At 35.4% G+C, this 17,813-nt stretch overlaps 1 protein-coding gene across 1 annotated transcript; it reads right to left on the reverse strand.

Moving 5' to 3' along the window:
• Window positions 1-320: 320 nt before the first annotated feature.
• LOC125214241 (protease Do-like 7) lies at window positions 321-12,478 on the reverse strand. The gene is made up of 24 exons (XM_048115177.1): window positions 11,988-12,478; window positions 11,835-11,905; window positions 11,348-11,482; window positions 10,948-11,006; window positions 10,636-10,672; window positions 9,661-9,786; window positions 8,867-8,956; window positions 8,087-8,152; window positions 7,893-7,949; window positions 7,694-7,759; window positions 7,379-7,486; window positions 6,832-6,912; window positions 5,963-6,012; window positions 5,204-5,369; window positions 4,001-4,516; window positions 3,380-3,562; window positions 3,207-3,309; window positions 2,720-2,890; window positions 2,504-2,583; window positions 2,189-2,416; window positions 1,375-1,590; window positions 1,101-1,241; window positions 891-1,028; window positions 321-692 (listed from the first exon to the last, which is right to left on the reverse strand). Exons 1-24 carry the CDS (start codon window positions 12,262-12,264, stop codon window positions 531-533), a joined length of 3,327 nt encoding a protein of 1,108 aa, XP_047971134.1. The 5' UTR covers window positions 12,265-12,478; the 3' UTR covers window positions 321-530.
• Window positions 12,479-17,813: the final 5,335 nt, after the last annotated feature.

Below are 17,813 nucleotides of genomic sequence, written 5' to 3' on the forward strand. Positions count from 1 at the left end.
TATCATCTCTTTTTCGCTAGTATAAAATAATTTAATTAATATTAAAATTGGTCTATATAAATTAAATCCAATCATTATAAATATTAGGGACATTATTTTTGTTCTTAGAAAAATTGCAGTTATGAATAGAAAATTATTGAAAATTTTGCATTTGCGCAATTCCATGTATTTATATAATAAAAAATTTATAAGCTCTTTTTGTTTTATTTTGGAAGCATACACTTTTTCGAGAACATTTATATACTATAACTCTACAATGTATATACAATGAAACATCACTGGGAAGAAAAAAAATCGTCCATGTATTTAAAACATAAAAGGGTAGAAAAAATTTTGAATTAGAAAAGGCACTTATTTATTATCCATGCACTCTTATCATCTCTTCATGTATATATGTATCTATAACCATCAAAAATATTCTTGTGATCATAATGTACAACAAATTTTTCAGTCTAATCTCAAATTTCATGGACCTTTGTCTAAACAAATTGGCGGGCCTTCAACCTCAGAATCACACTCCCTTGCTGCAGTCAGACCGTTTTGATCGTCGTTCGACGCCACATCGCAGTTTCGGGGTCGAAACTCAGCTCCCATGTGGGCCAGTAGTGCAAATCCTGCTTCAGTGTAAGTACCCTTGGCCTTCCATTCAAGTGAACTGTTCTTACTCGAACAAACTCCCCATGCTCGATTTCCTATAACATATACGTCTTTCAAATAATTCAGGATCTAAAATCACACACACATGCACCTGAAGCGACTCAAACCCCAACTTATTGATTCTTACCAACTAAGTTGTGTTTTATCGTCATCACAATGTTTAGTTGATCGGTTTTAGGCATATGATTTCAGTGCAACCCATTATTTTCTCTTTAAAAGAGCAGGAGGCGTACCTTTGTCACGGCAACAAATGCATCTAAATCAGGAGTTGGCTTCCCGTTTATTTCTACAATCCACTGAAGAGCATATAAACCATATCGATGAACAGGACTTCCATGACACCACCTAAAAATAAATTGCACCATTAAAACCTGGACTATGGTATCAAGTAAGATCAAATATCGATTTCATGCAGCCTCTTGCGTTTTCAATTAGGTAAACACATTTTTTGTTGTAAATTTTGGCTTAGGCATTGGGGCTAGCGAATGGGGTTCCTGGACTATACAACCACACCAATTTATGACCCGTGTGGTTCCATTTCCATCCCTCACGTCTGTCCCCACCAGTAAATCAATTTCACGACCCTGAAAAACATTTTAATATTATATTCCGCTTATACTGAAGAAAGCATCCAGAGATAATAATTTAGCTGATAATGCAATGATGGTTTACTAAAAGAAGAAAAATAATAACATAAAAGACATTCTTTACAAGAACCTGACGAAATATTGTTATTTTGAGCTTCCCATCACTGTCACTACACCGGTCTAGTTCTTGGCAAGCATCTTCAATGTCTCGGAAACATGTAACTGGTTCTTTATTGATTGCCAAAACCATGTCACCTTGTTCTAGTAGATTTTCAGCTTTCGATCCTGCTAAGCAACCTTTAACCCTCAAAACTTGATGTCTAATGGGGTCTTTCTTCACCAGTGCCTGCAAACAGAGAGCCAAACTTAGATATAGAAACCTTAAACGCATCTAGCACTGTCTAAAGGAGATCGAACCCTTATAAATTCTTAAACACTTTACAGTTCATGTATAAATTGCACATTTCTTTTTAAAAATTTGATTACATTCAGAATAAATGTCCTACGGTTGAATATTTTGTATGCAGAAACAAACTAAAACACCTTCCTAATTAGAAAACGTTAAGGACAATATATATTTTGTTTCATTATTAGCAGTTATAACAGATTATCTACCCATTTCTTTGCCTAATTTATTATAAGTGACAGAAATAACAAAATCTTTAGTAGTATCTTTTAAGCACCTTAATATCACTAGAAGTAAATGTCTGATCCTTATTAATAGTTCTCAAGCCGGATACTTCAGCAAGGTGCCAAAAGGTAAAGACAAACTCATGCAATACCTCTCTAAATAAAATTTGAAAACAATTATAGACAAAACATGAAGAAAATGTGAAACACGATTTATTGTGTATTTTGTCCTTTAAAGTTTTTGAGGTTTAAGTAGATGGAATTAAAGTTCTAGCAAGATTATAAAAACAATAAATGCATAAAGGGCCTATTACCTGTATCCAAGAGTCACTCAGGCCAAAACTACGGGCTTTGGAGAGCAAAGTGGGATAAAGCTCAACCTCCAGTAATTTAATAAGTGGCATGGGCCTCTTTACTCCATTTATGAGACGAGCATGCTCCTTGGCACCGGATATTATTTTGTCGAGTGTCTGGCATATGGTATAAATCGGAATGCCTCGAACAATTTGATGGTCTTCAGATGAATTGCAAAGATATTTGAGCTGGAAGTGTAGAGTACATGCAGCGGTTAGATCAAGCTTTCAACAAGCAGCACAGATGAACTCAAACAGCAGAAAGAAAGGCTAAACCTGTGTTGAAAAGCTTCCCCAAATAGCTTGAACCCTTCCAATATCGTCTGTGAGAACACCAGAAAATGTACTTCCAAAATCTAAACAAAAGGAAAGAAGAATCAGAACTGTTTATTTGACCCAATGGCATTATACACATCGGTAAAGCCAAACCACAGACATTATATTAAGTATATAACAATAATGAGCATAGATGAGATACTGATTCCCACCCACCTGTATCGAGCTCAATTACTTCCATGTTGGTTGCCCTATATCTTGGACAGTCAGCTGAGCCAATATTCAGAGCAGCAGAAGGATTGGTGACAAAAGATTTCCGAGAAGTTGCCTGCAGGCTCCTACTTAACCCCACAAGACACACAGAATCTCCACGACGTAGTGCAGGTTCTGTGGAACATGCACAACCAGATATTGTTCAGGTGGGAGGGAATAACCGAATGAGAAGAGAAGAGTTGGCAATAAAAAAAGTAGAAGAGGCTAATTGGAGCTGCAATTGAGTACATAAATCATTTTGTGCATGCAGTTTACCATATAATTCACAGGACTTGGATAATAGTAGTATAATATTAGACTTATGGATAGAACTTTATAGTGTATTCAATAAACCCAATGGTAGGTGGATTATTGGATAAAACAGTGCAAACTGCAAATATACAACTAAGAGAGGAACACATATCTGGTAGCAAAAATTCATGGAACTTGCCAGGAAGAAGTTCAGCAGCTCGAACTACTGAAGCACCAGGACCAAGAGCAGAAGGGTCATATGCAACAAGTGCAAAATTGTGCACGGGATGGAGAAAAACAACCTGAGAACAATAAATATGGTGCTAAACATCACTTGTCAACACAGTACATCAAGAATTGATAGAATATTACCTCGCCAGGAATTTCAATTGGATAAGCAGCAAAAGACAGCATGACATCAGATACGGACACTGCAGCAGTGTTTTTGTCAACGACAATCAATCCCATGGTTTTAGAATGAAATATGATAAGACCAGTTCCGAAGAAATGCTGCGAGTGCACACCATCAAGCATACAAGATGATGGCACGTGAACCTGGCATGATAGATGCAGAAGTTCATTCAAGTGACTCAAAACCGGGATTGAAACCCAAGCATCAAATGGCAACAAAAATAATAGTACATTGTATATAGTTGAGTAAAGTTTTGCTTCTTCCTCACATCTACAAGGTAACTGCATATTTCCCTAACTAGCGATATAATGAAGCGTATCTCCTATGTGAATACCAAAATTAATGAACACCCCTGGCCTCAGCTTCCGATCCCACTATCTCTGAATCTCCTATGTGTATACCAACTTATTCCACAGCTTATAACTCCTCCTAGTCATGCAGTCCCTCCAGTTTCATCAGCCAAACAGCCCCACTCCTTATAGCTTATCGACAGATATTGTTTCTACTCCAAATTTGTCATGACAATAGGAAGGCCAAAGTAATGTCAAGAAATAGAGAAGTTATTCATGTAATCATATTACCTCCATCATCACTAGGGTGGGCTCAATCACTCGCTCAGCCACTGAAGCATTGGTTGCTGCTGCAGCTCCCGCAACTTGAAAATCTCTCTGAACTGTCTCAGTTTCTGGTCCAGTCTCCTCCAATCTTACTTCACGAGATTCATGCAAAGCGCATTCAGGTGATAAAACGCCATCTGTAGAATCATCCTGCACCCTCCTTTTTTTGGTTCCAGCATCAGATTCATCCACAGAATGTGGTCCATCATCAATTTGTTCACAACTAGATTCCATACTAACCACACCATTCAATGGTGCTTGTCCAACGCATTGATGTGCATGTTCCACCGGAGTAACCTCAGCAGAGCAAGATGAAACCCTATTGTTTGCTATAGCTTGTTCGGTGAAATTAACCCGTGAAACCAGTGAAGTGTCTAATGGTAACATTGGCTTAACGGTCCACAACCCAGTACTGTCGTTGCGAGTGTATATATGAGGAGGGGCATACCATTCTTGGCGATCAACTGTGACCAGGACAGACTGCAACCAATATCATGCATCTCAGAAAAATTTCACGTGTATACAGACTTAAAAAGATGCAACTTTGAAGGATGAATAAATCCATGTGCAAGAAAAGAATCAGCTCATTTGGGATATCTTTGTGAAGCAAAAGGTACCAGTACAAGCCCAAAATTGGTAGGGAAAATATAAGTAGATCACTATGCATAAGTACCAATAAACCTCACAGCAACATGAGATTATAGCAATGACAAAGAGAACATGAAAGTTAAGGTCCTAAAAATATCTATAGAAAATGTGGTTCCATGTGCCCAATTCAGGGCTAACTAACCAAGAGAATCCTATTCAATTATACTTCGCAACAGTATTAAGTCCTTATTCCGCCATATGATGGTCTACAAGGAAAACAAAGAGCAGGCATGATGGAAATGAGAAACTTGATACTATATCCCAGTGCGAAATACCACCTGAATTCTCATGCTGAGAGACTACATATATCTAGTACTTTGATTTCCTTGAACTTGATTACACAACAAAATATGCAAACAGTGAAGTGGAACAAGCAAAAGTATGTAATCAATCATGGCCATACCTAACAATCACAACTGAAGCATTTTATTTGGTCATAATCATGGACTGCGTTTATCTAAGAGACATGATAAACTACATCCAACAATGTACTTAAGAGTTCAGAGGCACCAGGAGTACCTTTCTTCGATGACGATCAGTATGACTGATATACTCCAATGGTACTCTTGTGCCCCTTGACAACTTAGATAGCACAAAAATGAAGTCATCAAGTTTTGCTATGTCTTCACCAGCAAACTTCTTAATAATAGCATGGCGTGGAACTCCAGCTCTGAATAGCATGTACCTACAATGAAAATGTGCTACTTAATAATAGAAAAAGGCTACAGTTTATCGGACAATATGCAGTTTCCAGTCTATGTTATAAACCTAGACCAGATTGGCGAACCAAACTGGTTAACCCATTAACCACTTGGAGGTCAGTCCAGTTGTATCTAGTACCAACTACGAAGTTAATTGGTGATGACCAAATCTCAACAGGTCAAAGAACCAGTTAAACTATCATTCTGAATTATTCCATGAACCGATTGTTAATTTTGACTTCTTTTAGCATTTTTTATATAACATGAAAGGTAGTGATTTATAATTATGTTTTGCAAATACGGATAATGTAATTGATTAACAAGCCACTAAAGGGATAAGTGTGTGATTTTGAGTATGTCACACCTCAAAGATATTGAAGATGTCTATTCCATAAAAGATTCTAGAAACATGTTGTTTGATATTACATGGTGTGGTGGGTTTCTACACCGAGCCAACCAATAAATCCAATGGCATGTTAACTTATCTGGTTCGGCTGCAACATCGCTTTAAGCTATAACAATCTTAGATATTAGCATGGCAACCAGTATGCATAACATGCAAAATAGAATTACATACCCTTGTTCAGCAACATACACAAGACCACACTGGAAACGGAAGTTCCTGGCCTGCACACAAGAGAAGATAAACAAGATATCAATTAGGAGGCCATTAAAAAGCCCAACTACAAAAGTGTGATAGTGTAAAGAAAAAAACATTGAGTATCTATGCTATAATAAACTATTGAATATCAAATCCATCCTCAGGTTCAGAGCAATTAATCGAGTACTCTCTTTAATAAATATTAAATCATTTCAAATTTAATTCTTAAGAAACTATTGAATATCAAATCCATCCTCAGGTTCAGAGCTATTAATCGAGTACTCTCTTTAATAAATATTAAATCATTTCAAATTTAATTCAGTCAAAGATACGCAGAATAGATATTCTGAATCTATTTGAGGAACTAAAAAAGTGCCACCTACATACAAAGTGAGAGTCAATAGAGCATGAAGGAACTATCTCCATATTGCATGCATGAGTTGCATTGAGTATGTTTTCTTATGACATAATATTCCTAAGGAACATTTCTGTTCCATCAAGAAGTTTCCTTTGCTCTGTTATAACATCGAAAAACCAAAACTAATTAGTCGGACAGACTGAAAATTCTAAATTACTTCATGAATGAATAAACTTCTTTAAATGGGGGATTTAAGCAGTATCAGCAAAATGAAAGGCCTTCATAGCATATGTTAAAACTCTTAAATCTTGTCCCACATCAACTTGGTGATGATCCTAGCTCCTCTATATAAGTATGGATAACCCTCCCCCTTATAAGGCCTTTTAAGGGGTGAGTGGCCCATTTCTAATAGCATAAATATTTCATCAAAGCAAGAAAAAGCAACCATGAGAACCCAAGTAATAAGAGTATAAAGGTAGTGGCCAACCTGTTGATAAGATAGAGGGTGTATGATTGCACCACTCACTTCAAGAAAGTAGTCAGGTGTGACTGAGTGCAAATCCTGAACCTGAAATTCAAGGAAATGCGAAAAAAATGCAACAGTATGCCAACATTGGTCTTGTAAAACTTTTTTATTTGTTTTGTCTCAAGCAAAATCAAGATGAAGTTCCAACTCTGCATTTACAGGAGCACTAGAACTAAAATATCATCAATCTTAAAACAGAGATTCAGAGTGATACATAACACATACAAGAAACAAGAATATGTCGTCAAAAGTAGGGTACTTGCAAACATACTAGAATATATGGAGATCTATTACACTGTAGCCGAATTTAGAAATTCAAGACAGTATTCTACCAAAAAGAATATTAACAAAATTATTGTTTGCAAAGTCTTGTTTAGAGAATACACTGGGTTGATTCTGCATACAAATCACTGAACCAAAACCAAAATAAACTAAGGAGATGGCTAAAGGGAAAGAGAAAAAGAGTAGTTATGTCGGCTAACTTTAAAAGTAGATTTTATATTCTTACCTTCAAGTCTACAGTCAATGGTTTGCCACCCCTTTCAATCTGGAGTTCAATTTTATTGTTGACATTATCATCAAGCAATGTCTCTATTTTCAGAAACTGGGTACTCACCTGTATCAAGGTTCTAAAATTAATTCATTGATGATATACTAATGTATGCTTAAGTTATGTTTAACCCGAGAAATAGAGAAAAAAGACTAGTTGTTAGACCAAATCTCTCCTTCATCACTACAAGTCCCTACTTATGATCAAATAAATCACAAGCAGGCATGTAGAAAGAAGCAAGGTATACAAGCACATTCAATAATAACAAAATACCTCCCCATTCAATCGAATCAGCACATCACCTGGCTCCAAATGCTTATGGGCTGGACCACCTGGCACCTGTAACAAGCACCATAGTGTGGCTGAATTCTTTTGACACCAACATAAGATACAACACTAATTTCTGCTGACACTGTCAAAATTAATTGAAAACCCCACAAAGAAGATGAAACAATGAGAAAAGTTCACTCACCACCGAGTCGACCACAAGCATTCCAGTTTCCCCAGGTGGAGAAGCAAGCCGCACTAACTGGTATATATAAAAAAATATAATAAAAGGTGTGGAATAGTCATTCAGAGAAATGGTAAACCAATAATAGGCATAAACCTGGTTTCCCGAAATGGAATCTAGAGCACATGAGAAAAGAAGAAGGAAGGCAGAGAAACCTGTTCTGTTTCACTTCCGAGGCCAAGTCTACGTGTCTCATCGAATCCTTTGTGAATAAATGTAGCCTTTATCATGGAAAAATCAAAAGAATGTGTAAAGACTTCAGAAAAAATATGTTCCAGAAAAATATAATGGAGTTTTTCTTTACAAAAATAAAAACTTTTAGCATAAATACATGGACAAAACATGAAACACATCCCCCCTTCCCTCCAAAAAACAGAGAGCGTCAAAAGACAAGTCAAACAACTGCTGTCTCCAATCCCAAAGAAAAGCTGAAGCAAACAAGTTTTGCTCTTTAGAATTTTGAATCTATGAAACAAAGCCAGGCTTCGTTTTGTCCTAGAAATCTGTTACAAGGTTCATCCATACTCATAGTGTCAAAAACTTATCTATTACTTCCAACCAAATGGAGCACCACACAATGGCATAATGTATCCAAGAAACCTTCCCTTATTCCCAGTGAATCATCCTAAATATACATAGATATGGAGAAAAATATGCTCCTGGGTATCTAAACTTCGATAGCAAAGCACTCTGAAGTACTGCTGAAAAGGCTCAACCAATTGTGTTTCCTAGCAGGAATTTGAACTTTTGAATTCCTTCTTCGGCACATAAAACGTTGAAATTTATGACTGAATATTTTCTGTTATGGTAGTAACCAAAAATTACAGGAAGGAAAATGAAAGAGTAGCTGAATTTTGAGAGGATGGTACAAGATCAACAAACAAGGAAGGAAAATGGAAGACCAGGATTAAATCCTTTCATCATATCCAACAAACCTGAAGCGTACCACGGGGAATTGTGACAGCCTCCCATGTGTTGCCAATGGATTCTCTTCCACTCTGAAAGAATCCTAAGGCTCTCACAACCTGGTGGCCAGATCATTTTAGCCATTAGTTAACAAAATTTAAAGTGCAATACATATATTTACAGAGAAATCTAGTCTTATCAAGTAAGATTACAATTTATAATAGTCACCGGAAAATATTAAACATGGGATATATAAGAGGACAGGCTCAAGTTTGTCCACGTTGAAAAATGTATGCCTTCATACAAGATTAATAACAGTCATGGTAAAATCATTAGAATAAGAGAACACCATTTATAAAGAAATACTAATATTTTATATCCAGCGATATATTCGCTCAGTAAAGCTGCATCTCTAGTTTACCAATTAAGATGGTGTCAACATTTAACTAGAACAATAAGGAAATAAGATACCCTGGAAGTAGAGTTTTTCAAATTAACCAAGTAAAACCACTTCTATCAACAAAAGGTAGCTAAGAAACAAATGGTGAGCTGAAAGCATTTCAATGGAAAGCTTTCTGCCTATGGAGCTAAACGAATGAATGAGAAAACATCAAAACATGTATCTAGTTTCTTACAAAATTACTATCAGTCATTTGATTGATTTATCATCTAAACAAGTACTTAATCATTAATATTCATATGACACAGTGAAAAGGCATATAAAGTACGGATATGAGCATAACTAACTACGAAAATGAGGTCAACGTCAAACACATCAAGAAAGATTTAAAACAAATGTTCTAAGTTCGAACAAGTATCTTACTCTTTCCAAAGGTAAGAAAAATGCTGAAGCACTGGATGTCTTGCTCCCAGCATTCAAGGCAACTGCTCTACCTTGCCAGTCAATTACGGGAGAGCCACTTGAACCACCTTTCGTCCCAGAAGCTGCCTGTGTGAGATGGGTAAAAGAGAGAAGGCTCAATTGGGAATTAGGATAATAACCACAAAAACATGATGACCAAGAATCATGAAGAAATTTCAGAGTTTACATGTATGAACATAGAAACTTTTATAAGGATTGAAATTTCACAAAGGGTTGAGGAGTCGCTAAGAAGGAACAGAATTGACTAGCTAAAGAGCAGTACTCCACATATTAGCAATAAGAAAACCTAAATGATTCAAAACATTTGTGGTTTAATCCCCATCAACAATCATCTCCCATAGAACTCCAAGTTTTCAAAAGTTCTTGTTCCTTTCCTTTCTAACCATACTGACCAACACGGCGACTGTGCAACTTTCCCATTTTAGGTGTATCAGGTTTGAGAAGAATGTACAATGAAACACTACAAAATTTTAGTTTCTTAGTCATCGAGTTCCACATATTGAGAGAAAAAGGGTGTCAATCAAACAAGTGATATGCATCCTTAAATCACATGAGTAGATACTAGATAATATAGCAATTTGAAACTAAGTGGGAACAAGCCTCTATAACTGGGCTGTCCCATACAATTTATATCATGGTCTTATTCAAGATACAATTTCAGAGTTTAACTGCTAATCCTATTTTCTAAGTAATTTGGGTGCTATAACCTACAGAATGTGCCGAGCAAGAGAAACCACTTAGGCATAATTTCCAATATCAAGAGATTAATACATCACGAGAGTAACAATAAATATCTAAGATCACATGCTGAAGGTATCTATAGACAATAACCTGTAGCAGTTAATTAAAGAAACTCCAAGTAACCACACAGTATCCAGCATTCTACACTGAAAAACATATCATATGTAAGCTTACTTGCATGTAGAATGTATTGAAGTCGTTGTAGCCATCCCTGCATACATGGTAATTTCACCATCAATATCATATAAGATGGGTATGCATTTAATCAGTAAGGTTACTAGTTACAACATATATGTCCATGTAAAAAAACAATTACTACCACAATTCATAGATACTTGGACAAAAAAGTTTACTTCCATGAGTATTCCGAAACATCAAATACAGTACTTTGTGACAAGTGATGACCTAAAAGTCATTTGTTTTGTATCACATAAGAAAATTAAATAAAAAAATCTGCTGACAAATATTATCAAATTATGGGCGTACTTTTTATAGTGTGGAGCATCTCTATCCAAGCGAGCAAGAGTTCCTGCCAAAATAGAGACCTGCAAATTCACAAAAACTATGAAAGATATTCCTAATCCAAAATCAATGCCTTTCCAGAAGAGTCACAATAAGACTATCGGGAAAACAGCAAATTGAAGCCGGTGCTGAGTTAAAAAAAATTACACATGTAGAAATCACTTATGTCTAAAATCATAGCAAAATGGCAGTTTCAGACAAGTAACGTGGAGTTGGACCCATCATGACCAGCATTAAGTATTAAAAACTAGAAGAGGCAGATAAAAATCCAGTTGTCACTTGTCAGTATCTGGTAGTACAACATTCCCTATCCTCCTCTCTAGAAATGTCACTGGTAAGTACCAAACCATGAAGTAGTATATACCTTTTCACCACTATCGTTTCCGACCACTCGAATTTCAAGCCCCACGCATGCAGCCTCAGGAGCAAGAGGGATCTCATCATAGCTAAGGAATTGTATAGCAGAAGGGTCATAACGGAAGAAGCCAAAATCATGAACCTGGGGGAACAGAGAGTCAATTCGCACATTAGTGAAGTACTACGCATGCAAAATGGACCATTCGGAAATATGACTAGGCTCTGTAGGAAAGGCAAGAATATTCTATATGTGAAACATCATTAAACAAAGATAAGACTTGTCAAATAACCAAGAAAAGCTCAAACAAAACAATCCTAGGATAACAAAATTAAAAAAAAAAAAAAAATCGAGTGTAGTAAATTAAGCTAAAATCCGCAAGAAGCAATACACCAACACCAAGGCATCATTCTACAACGAAAACACCAAGGCATCATTCTACAACGAAAAAACATGATCAAGTAGAAATTAATCCAGTGCAAAGCCATGAACTTACAGGGTCTCGATATATCGGAAACACAGGAATCTCTTCGCGGTTCACAAACATAGCTTCCGCCACAACAGGACCTATAACAATACATAAACTCACTAATTAAAACAAGCATCAAGTGATTGGAAGTTCTAGCAAATATCAATAGCTAAAACAGACCTGGCTTGACAACGTGGCGGTTCGTGAGAATGATTCCGCGGGACTTGTCGACGACGAAGCCGGTGGCGTACGACGCGCCGGCGGACTCGGTGTCGAATGCGCGGCAGGCGGTGGTGCGGAGGACGACGACGGCGGGGACCACCTTGTTGAGTGCCTTCCGCCAGTCCTCCGCGGTGGCGAGGCTCTGCTTGAAGGGCAGATCAATCTCCATGGAGAGATCCTCCTTCATGCTGGCCTCCATCCCCGCCAACGACGTCTCCGATCCCAAACTCTCCATTTCTAAATTTCCAGCTCAGAAATCGCTACCTTGTTTCAATTGATCAATCAATCAATCAAATCTCAATTCGAGTTCACGAAGCAATTTGCGTTGGAAGGAAAATGTGAAGGGGAATTTGAGCTCTGAGAGAATATTCCGGCGACTCAATCGGCGGATTTCTACTGATTTATTACAGCTCGATTTTGAGGAGTGAAAAATCTGCTTGCTATTCCGTTTTCAGCTACTGCTCTTTATTTATTTATGAAATTATTATATTTATGAACATAAAATATTATTGCTCTTTATTCATTTATTAACCCTCTTTGATAGTAATTCGGAAAAAGGGACCGGACCCGAGTCGCGCGGCTCCGGGCCACACGGGCACAGTTGCGGATGTCCCCGGGAGAGGTTGCTGCGTCTAGACTGTGCATTGTTCGTTTTTTGACTGGGTAAGTTAATTAGTACTTAAGATTTTGAATGTATTTTTGGTTTTTAGTTTAGTTGTTTAAGATTTTTAATTTAATAACAATGCATGAACTTGTGATGTATATATGGGAAGAATAATATTAATGGCATTGAATAAAAGTTAAATTCGAAATTAAATTTAAATTGATGGAGATTCATGTTATGATTTGTGTGTGTGTTTCAATGCATTGTGTAAACTAACTAAATGCATGTATAAGATTCATGAATTATAAAATCCTAATTGTATCAGTTATTCCGCATTAACTTTATAGCTAATCACATTTGACATGTGTGATTGTCATTTTATAATAGCAATAATAATATTGATGGTTGTTTTGAATCTGTGTTAAAAGTTTTAGTGAATTTGTCTTTTGATGAACAAAGTTCTAATATTAAGAAGTGATTGTCAATTTTTTCACTGTTCTCATCGAAACACATGAAAAGACTCTCTATGTATTCCACATATTTTTCGTAAGTGGCGCTATATATTATCTTCGCTACATAAGACTTTTGACAAATATAACGATGAATATTCTTAGGGTGCGTCAGGTAGCCTCGAAACACCGTGAAACGCGTTTTCCTTCACGCCATTTCCGGCGTTTGGTTGGGCGAACACGAATCCACCAACCCGGAATTCAGCGGCCGGGTTTCAGCCCTACGTCTACTACTAACGGCAGATCCGTGTCAAGTCTATCAAGGTGGTGAGGAGGTATAAGGTTTTGGGCGTTTCCTGATTCGACTGGAAAGGGGACCATTGTACCATTTTGCCCTCAATTTCGTCAACCATACCATTTTTTTTGTGGCATGGGCAACTCAATTTTCATCGTCGAATGTTAAATTCTCCAAATCATTGTCCCACATCGGCTTTGTGATGATCCTAGCTTCTCTATATAAGGATGGATAACCCTCCCCCTTATGAGGCCTTTTAAGGGGTGAGTGGCCCATTTCTAATATGGTATCAGAGCAGGGCCCAAGTCGATGATGGTTTATCTCTTTATTTCTTCTCTTGCCTACCCACGTGATGGAAGTCCGATGTGTCATTCCGGCCCACACGTGAGGGGGCGTGTTAAATTCTCCAAATCATTGTCCCACATCGGCTTGGTGATGATCCTAGCTTCTCTATATAAGGATGGATAACCCTCCCCCTTATGAGGCCTTTTAAGGGGTGAGTGGCCCATTTCTAATAAATACCTTGTCGGCTTAGCGTGAAGCAAATCGGATTCTCCCCTCATCGCATTTTAATTCGGAGTCCGTCGGCTTAGCTTCGTTCAGTTCGGATTCTTTCCTCCCCTCGGTTCAATTCGGATTCCGTCGGCGAAGCTTTGCTCGGGTATGTTTGAATTCGAATCTTCGATTACTCTATACAATGCAATTTGTGGAGTTTTTTGGGGGTCGATCTGTTGCAGTGGTTGATTTTTCTGGTTGTTTATTTGAATTAAGATCCGATTTGTGCATTATGGTCACCAAGGGGAGTGATCAATTGCTAACTCATCATTTAATTGCTAACTACAATTAATTTAAGGTCACGTGATTTTAAAAAACATGTGGTCTGCAATTTGCCACATGTAATTTTCGTTTTTATTAATTAAATCGAATTTTTTAAAAAAAAAACGCCAAATTAGGGTTTTGGATGAAAATGTCAATATAGTGTTTCGAAAATATCAACACAATGCTTTGAGAATGTCAACACAAATTTAGGATTGACATTGTATATGCTTTATATTAACATATTATCTTAGCTGTATTGACATTAGCCTGTGTACGAAAAATACGAAAATTCTAGATTTTTTTTTCAAGTTTTGACGTCGGAACATATGCATGTAGTATATCGTTGGAATCCTTATAAAATTATCTTTAATTTGATATATGTTATATGAATTTAAAGTTTTGGGATTTCTTTTAAAAGTTAGTTATAACTAACTTGACATTAATACCCCTATTGATGTTTATTGGAATTAATCTTATAGCCTTATTGACGTTTTTTTTTATCGTATTGACATTTTGTAGTTAATGATCTAGGCCTTTAATTTGAATATCTAATGGTTATTATTGAGTTGTAGTTAGCAATTAAGCATTGAGTTAGCAATATAACACTTTCCTGGTCACCAAATTGTTTGCAGTGTAAGTTTGATTTAGGGTATGTTTGAATTCGTTCGTCAATTAATCTTTGAGGTTTTTTTGCATTCGATCGGTTGGTATGTGTATTGAAGATGGATTTGGTATGGCTGTTAAATTCAATTCGGACTGATTTGTGGCAATGCTTAATTGCTAACTACAACTCAATAATAGCCATTAGATATTCAAATTAAAGGCCTAGATCATCAACCACGAAATGTCAATAAGATCAACAAAAAACGTCAATAAGACCATATGATTAATTCCAACAAATATCAATAGAGGTATTAATGCTAATTAACTACAAAATTAGTTATAACTAACTTTTAAAAGAAATCCCAAAACTTTAAATTCATATAACATACATCAAATTAAAGATAATTTTATAAGGATTCCAACGATATCCTACATGCATATGTTCCGACGTCAAGTCTATTTGAATTTCCACTCCTTGGAATATATATCCAACCTTTTTATGTAGATATTTGAAAATTAATGTAAAGAAACTGGAATGAAATAAATTAAGTAGATCATCATATATTGAGGTAGCCGGATAAATATGATAAAATATAAAATACAACTTAAACAATTGAAAAAATAAGAAGCTTTAGGTTACATGACATACGTGCAAGCCGTTTATCTTCTCCCATATTCACAAAATCTGCATTTTTCTTCGTCCTTTCCAATTTCATGTTATTTCTCCTAAGTTTCTTCTCTTCTTCAATTTTTTGAACAATGATATGTCGATATCTCTATTTCTTGTTTCCTTTCAATTTCTCTAATTTTTGTAGGATGGAAGACGAAGATATTTGACAGCCGATTATGAAGATTTTCGACTCCACCTTAATTAGTCGGTCATTGATCTGCAATATGAATAGAGAGAAAATAAATCAAAGATTGAACAATTATAAAATATAAAGTATTTTTCGGAAAATCTAAGGGTGAAGATTTGATCTTGATTTTGGATTAGGTGCTATCGGCATTAGAATATGACCCATGCATATAAATTAATATAATAAATGAGCGAAAAAAAATTTATCTGCCATTTTTATAAATTTCTCAATGTTATTATTTTCTATTTTATACTTCCTCCGTCCCATAAAAATAAGGACATTTTTTATTTTGGGATGTTCTATAAAAATATCCTATTTTTTCTTTTTATCTCTCTTACTTTATTAATTGTGCATTAATTTTAATGTCGTTTAAAATATGATGGAGGGAGTACGATTTTTATAAAGCAAATATAGTTTTGCCTTAATGTGAAGTGGCGTAGTGGAAGTTAATTAGGATGTTCAAGTTCGATATATATGAGTTTGATTCTTGATTTCTTGATTTCTTTTCTATAAATATGTTAATACATAAACATGAATGGTATATAATGTATTTTCATGTGGTACCTCACATTTTCAAATAATACAAAAATAATTTTGACAAAAGCAGACTTGCCGAATGCCGATAAATGTGAAAGAATTCATCCATTAATTAATTTCATTAGAATGCAAATTGATGTAGTTCCATTATAAAAGATTATGGAAAGAACAGCATTCACGGAATGAATAACCTGTAAGGGTATGCTTGGTACATAGAATTAGAATTGAAATTGAAATTGAAATTGAAATTGAAATTATAATTTTATGGAATAGAATTTGAAGAAATTGAATTCAATTCCAAATCTGTTGTTTGGCAAAATGAAATATTTGATATGAAATTGAATTAAAATTTTTTGAATATATGTAGTGTGTGTGAATGTGTGTTGCTGCTGTTGTGTGTGTGTGAATGTATGCTGCCATTGTGTGTACGTGTGTAGTGTGTGTGCATTGTGTGTGTAATTTAATAAATATTTGGAATTCCACTACTTTTGTTTTGGAATCAAATTAGGGAATTGGAGGATTTGGAATTGTAATTCAATTCCAAATCCAAGAATTTTTATGATACCAAACACTGGATTTAGAATGGAAGGCTTCAAATCCAATTCTACACCTTCAATTCCGTGTACCAAACGGAAACTAAAGGGAATTGATTTGTAGTAATTGATACTACCATCTATGAACAGATTGATGTCCATGTATACATAGAAGAAAAAAACGCTCATTTAATTGACTCTTAATTAATTGACTCTAAATGTATATATTTAAAATAATCGAGAATTATGAGATTAAAATTGTAATGTTCAATCTCAGTATTATTTCAAATGAATAAGCAACCGTTACCATCTCACAATTAATTAGTTATGATGCAGGAGTATTCATTCTCATAATTAATTAGTATTTAGTACTAATATTCAAAATTTATAAATTTAGATAGTCAACCGTTTCACAATTAATTGGCTCTTATTAATTAGTACCATCTCACAATTAGCCAACCGTTTAGATAGTCATATCATTATTATATTGTTATAAATTTTAAGTAATTGCACTAATATCCAAAATACAAAAATATTCAAAATTATGTCCAAAACACGCCTTTTATATTAGTATACTAGTATCACCTACGTGCGTTGCACGATTCATTCTATTTTTCCTCAACTTATTTTACACAGTAAAATAATTTTATGAAATTATAAACAATATCATCGTACGAAATCTAAAAGCATAAAAATATGTAATGAAAATTCATTATATAAATATACATGAAACCAAATAAAAATATATATTGCTCAGTAAATTCAATAAAAAAAAATTGTAAATAATATGACCAACTAATTAGAATTAATAAAAAAAATTTACTAATTAAGAATAAATTCGTCTCCATCTTCTCTTCTGGAATTTCAGTATCCATCCCAACGTTTTTTATCCGCTTGTCTCTATCTCCAATAGCCTCACCTTTTCCAGTCATAATCTCCAGCACTTCATCGCCCTTGCCGGTGTCATCTTCTCCGGTCAGATTGCCTCCATCTATATAAGAACTTTCAACAAAAAATAACAATAGTATAAATACACATATTTAAATTTGATGCTAAATTAGAAAATTGTTTGATGAGAACACGAACT

The sequence above is a fragment of the Salvia hispanica genome, chromosome 3 (assembly GCF_023119035.1).
Source record: "Salvia hispanica cultivar TCC Black 2014 chromosome 3, UniMelb_Shisp_WGS_1.0, whole genome shotgun sequence".
NCBI lineage: Eukaryota > Viridiplantae > Streptophyta > Magnoliopsida > Lamiales > Lamiaceae > Salvia > Salvia hispanica.

What these genes read in the sequence shown, in the direction of transcription:
- LOC125214241 (XM_048115177.1), bottom strand. Translation starts at nt 12,264, where the DNA reads ATGGAGAGTTTGGGATCGGAGACGTCGTTGGCGGGGATGGAGGCCAGC. An exon ending in CATTGACTGTAGACTTGAAG is followed by an intron (nt 6,913 to 7,378) that starts GTAAGAATATAA and finishes CTTGAATTTCAG; the next exon opens with GTTCAGGATTTGCACTCAGT. An exon ending in CAATTGAAATTCCTGGCGAG is followed by an intron (nt 3,310 to 3,379) that starts GTAATATTCTAT and finishes TATTGTTCTCAG; the next exon opens with GTTGTTTTTCTCCATCCCGT.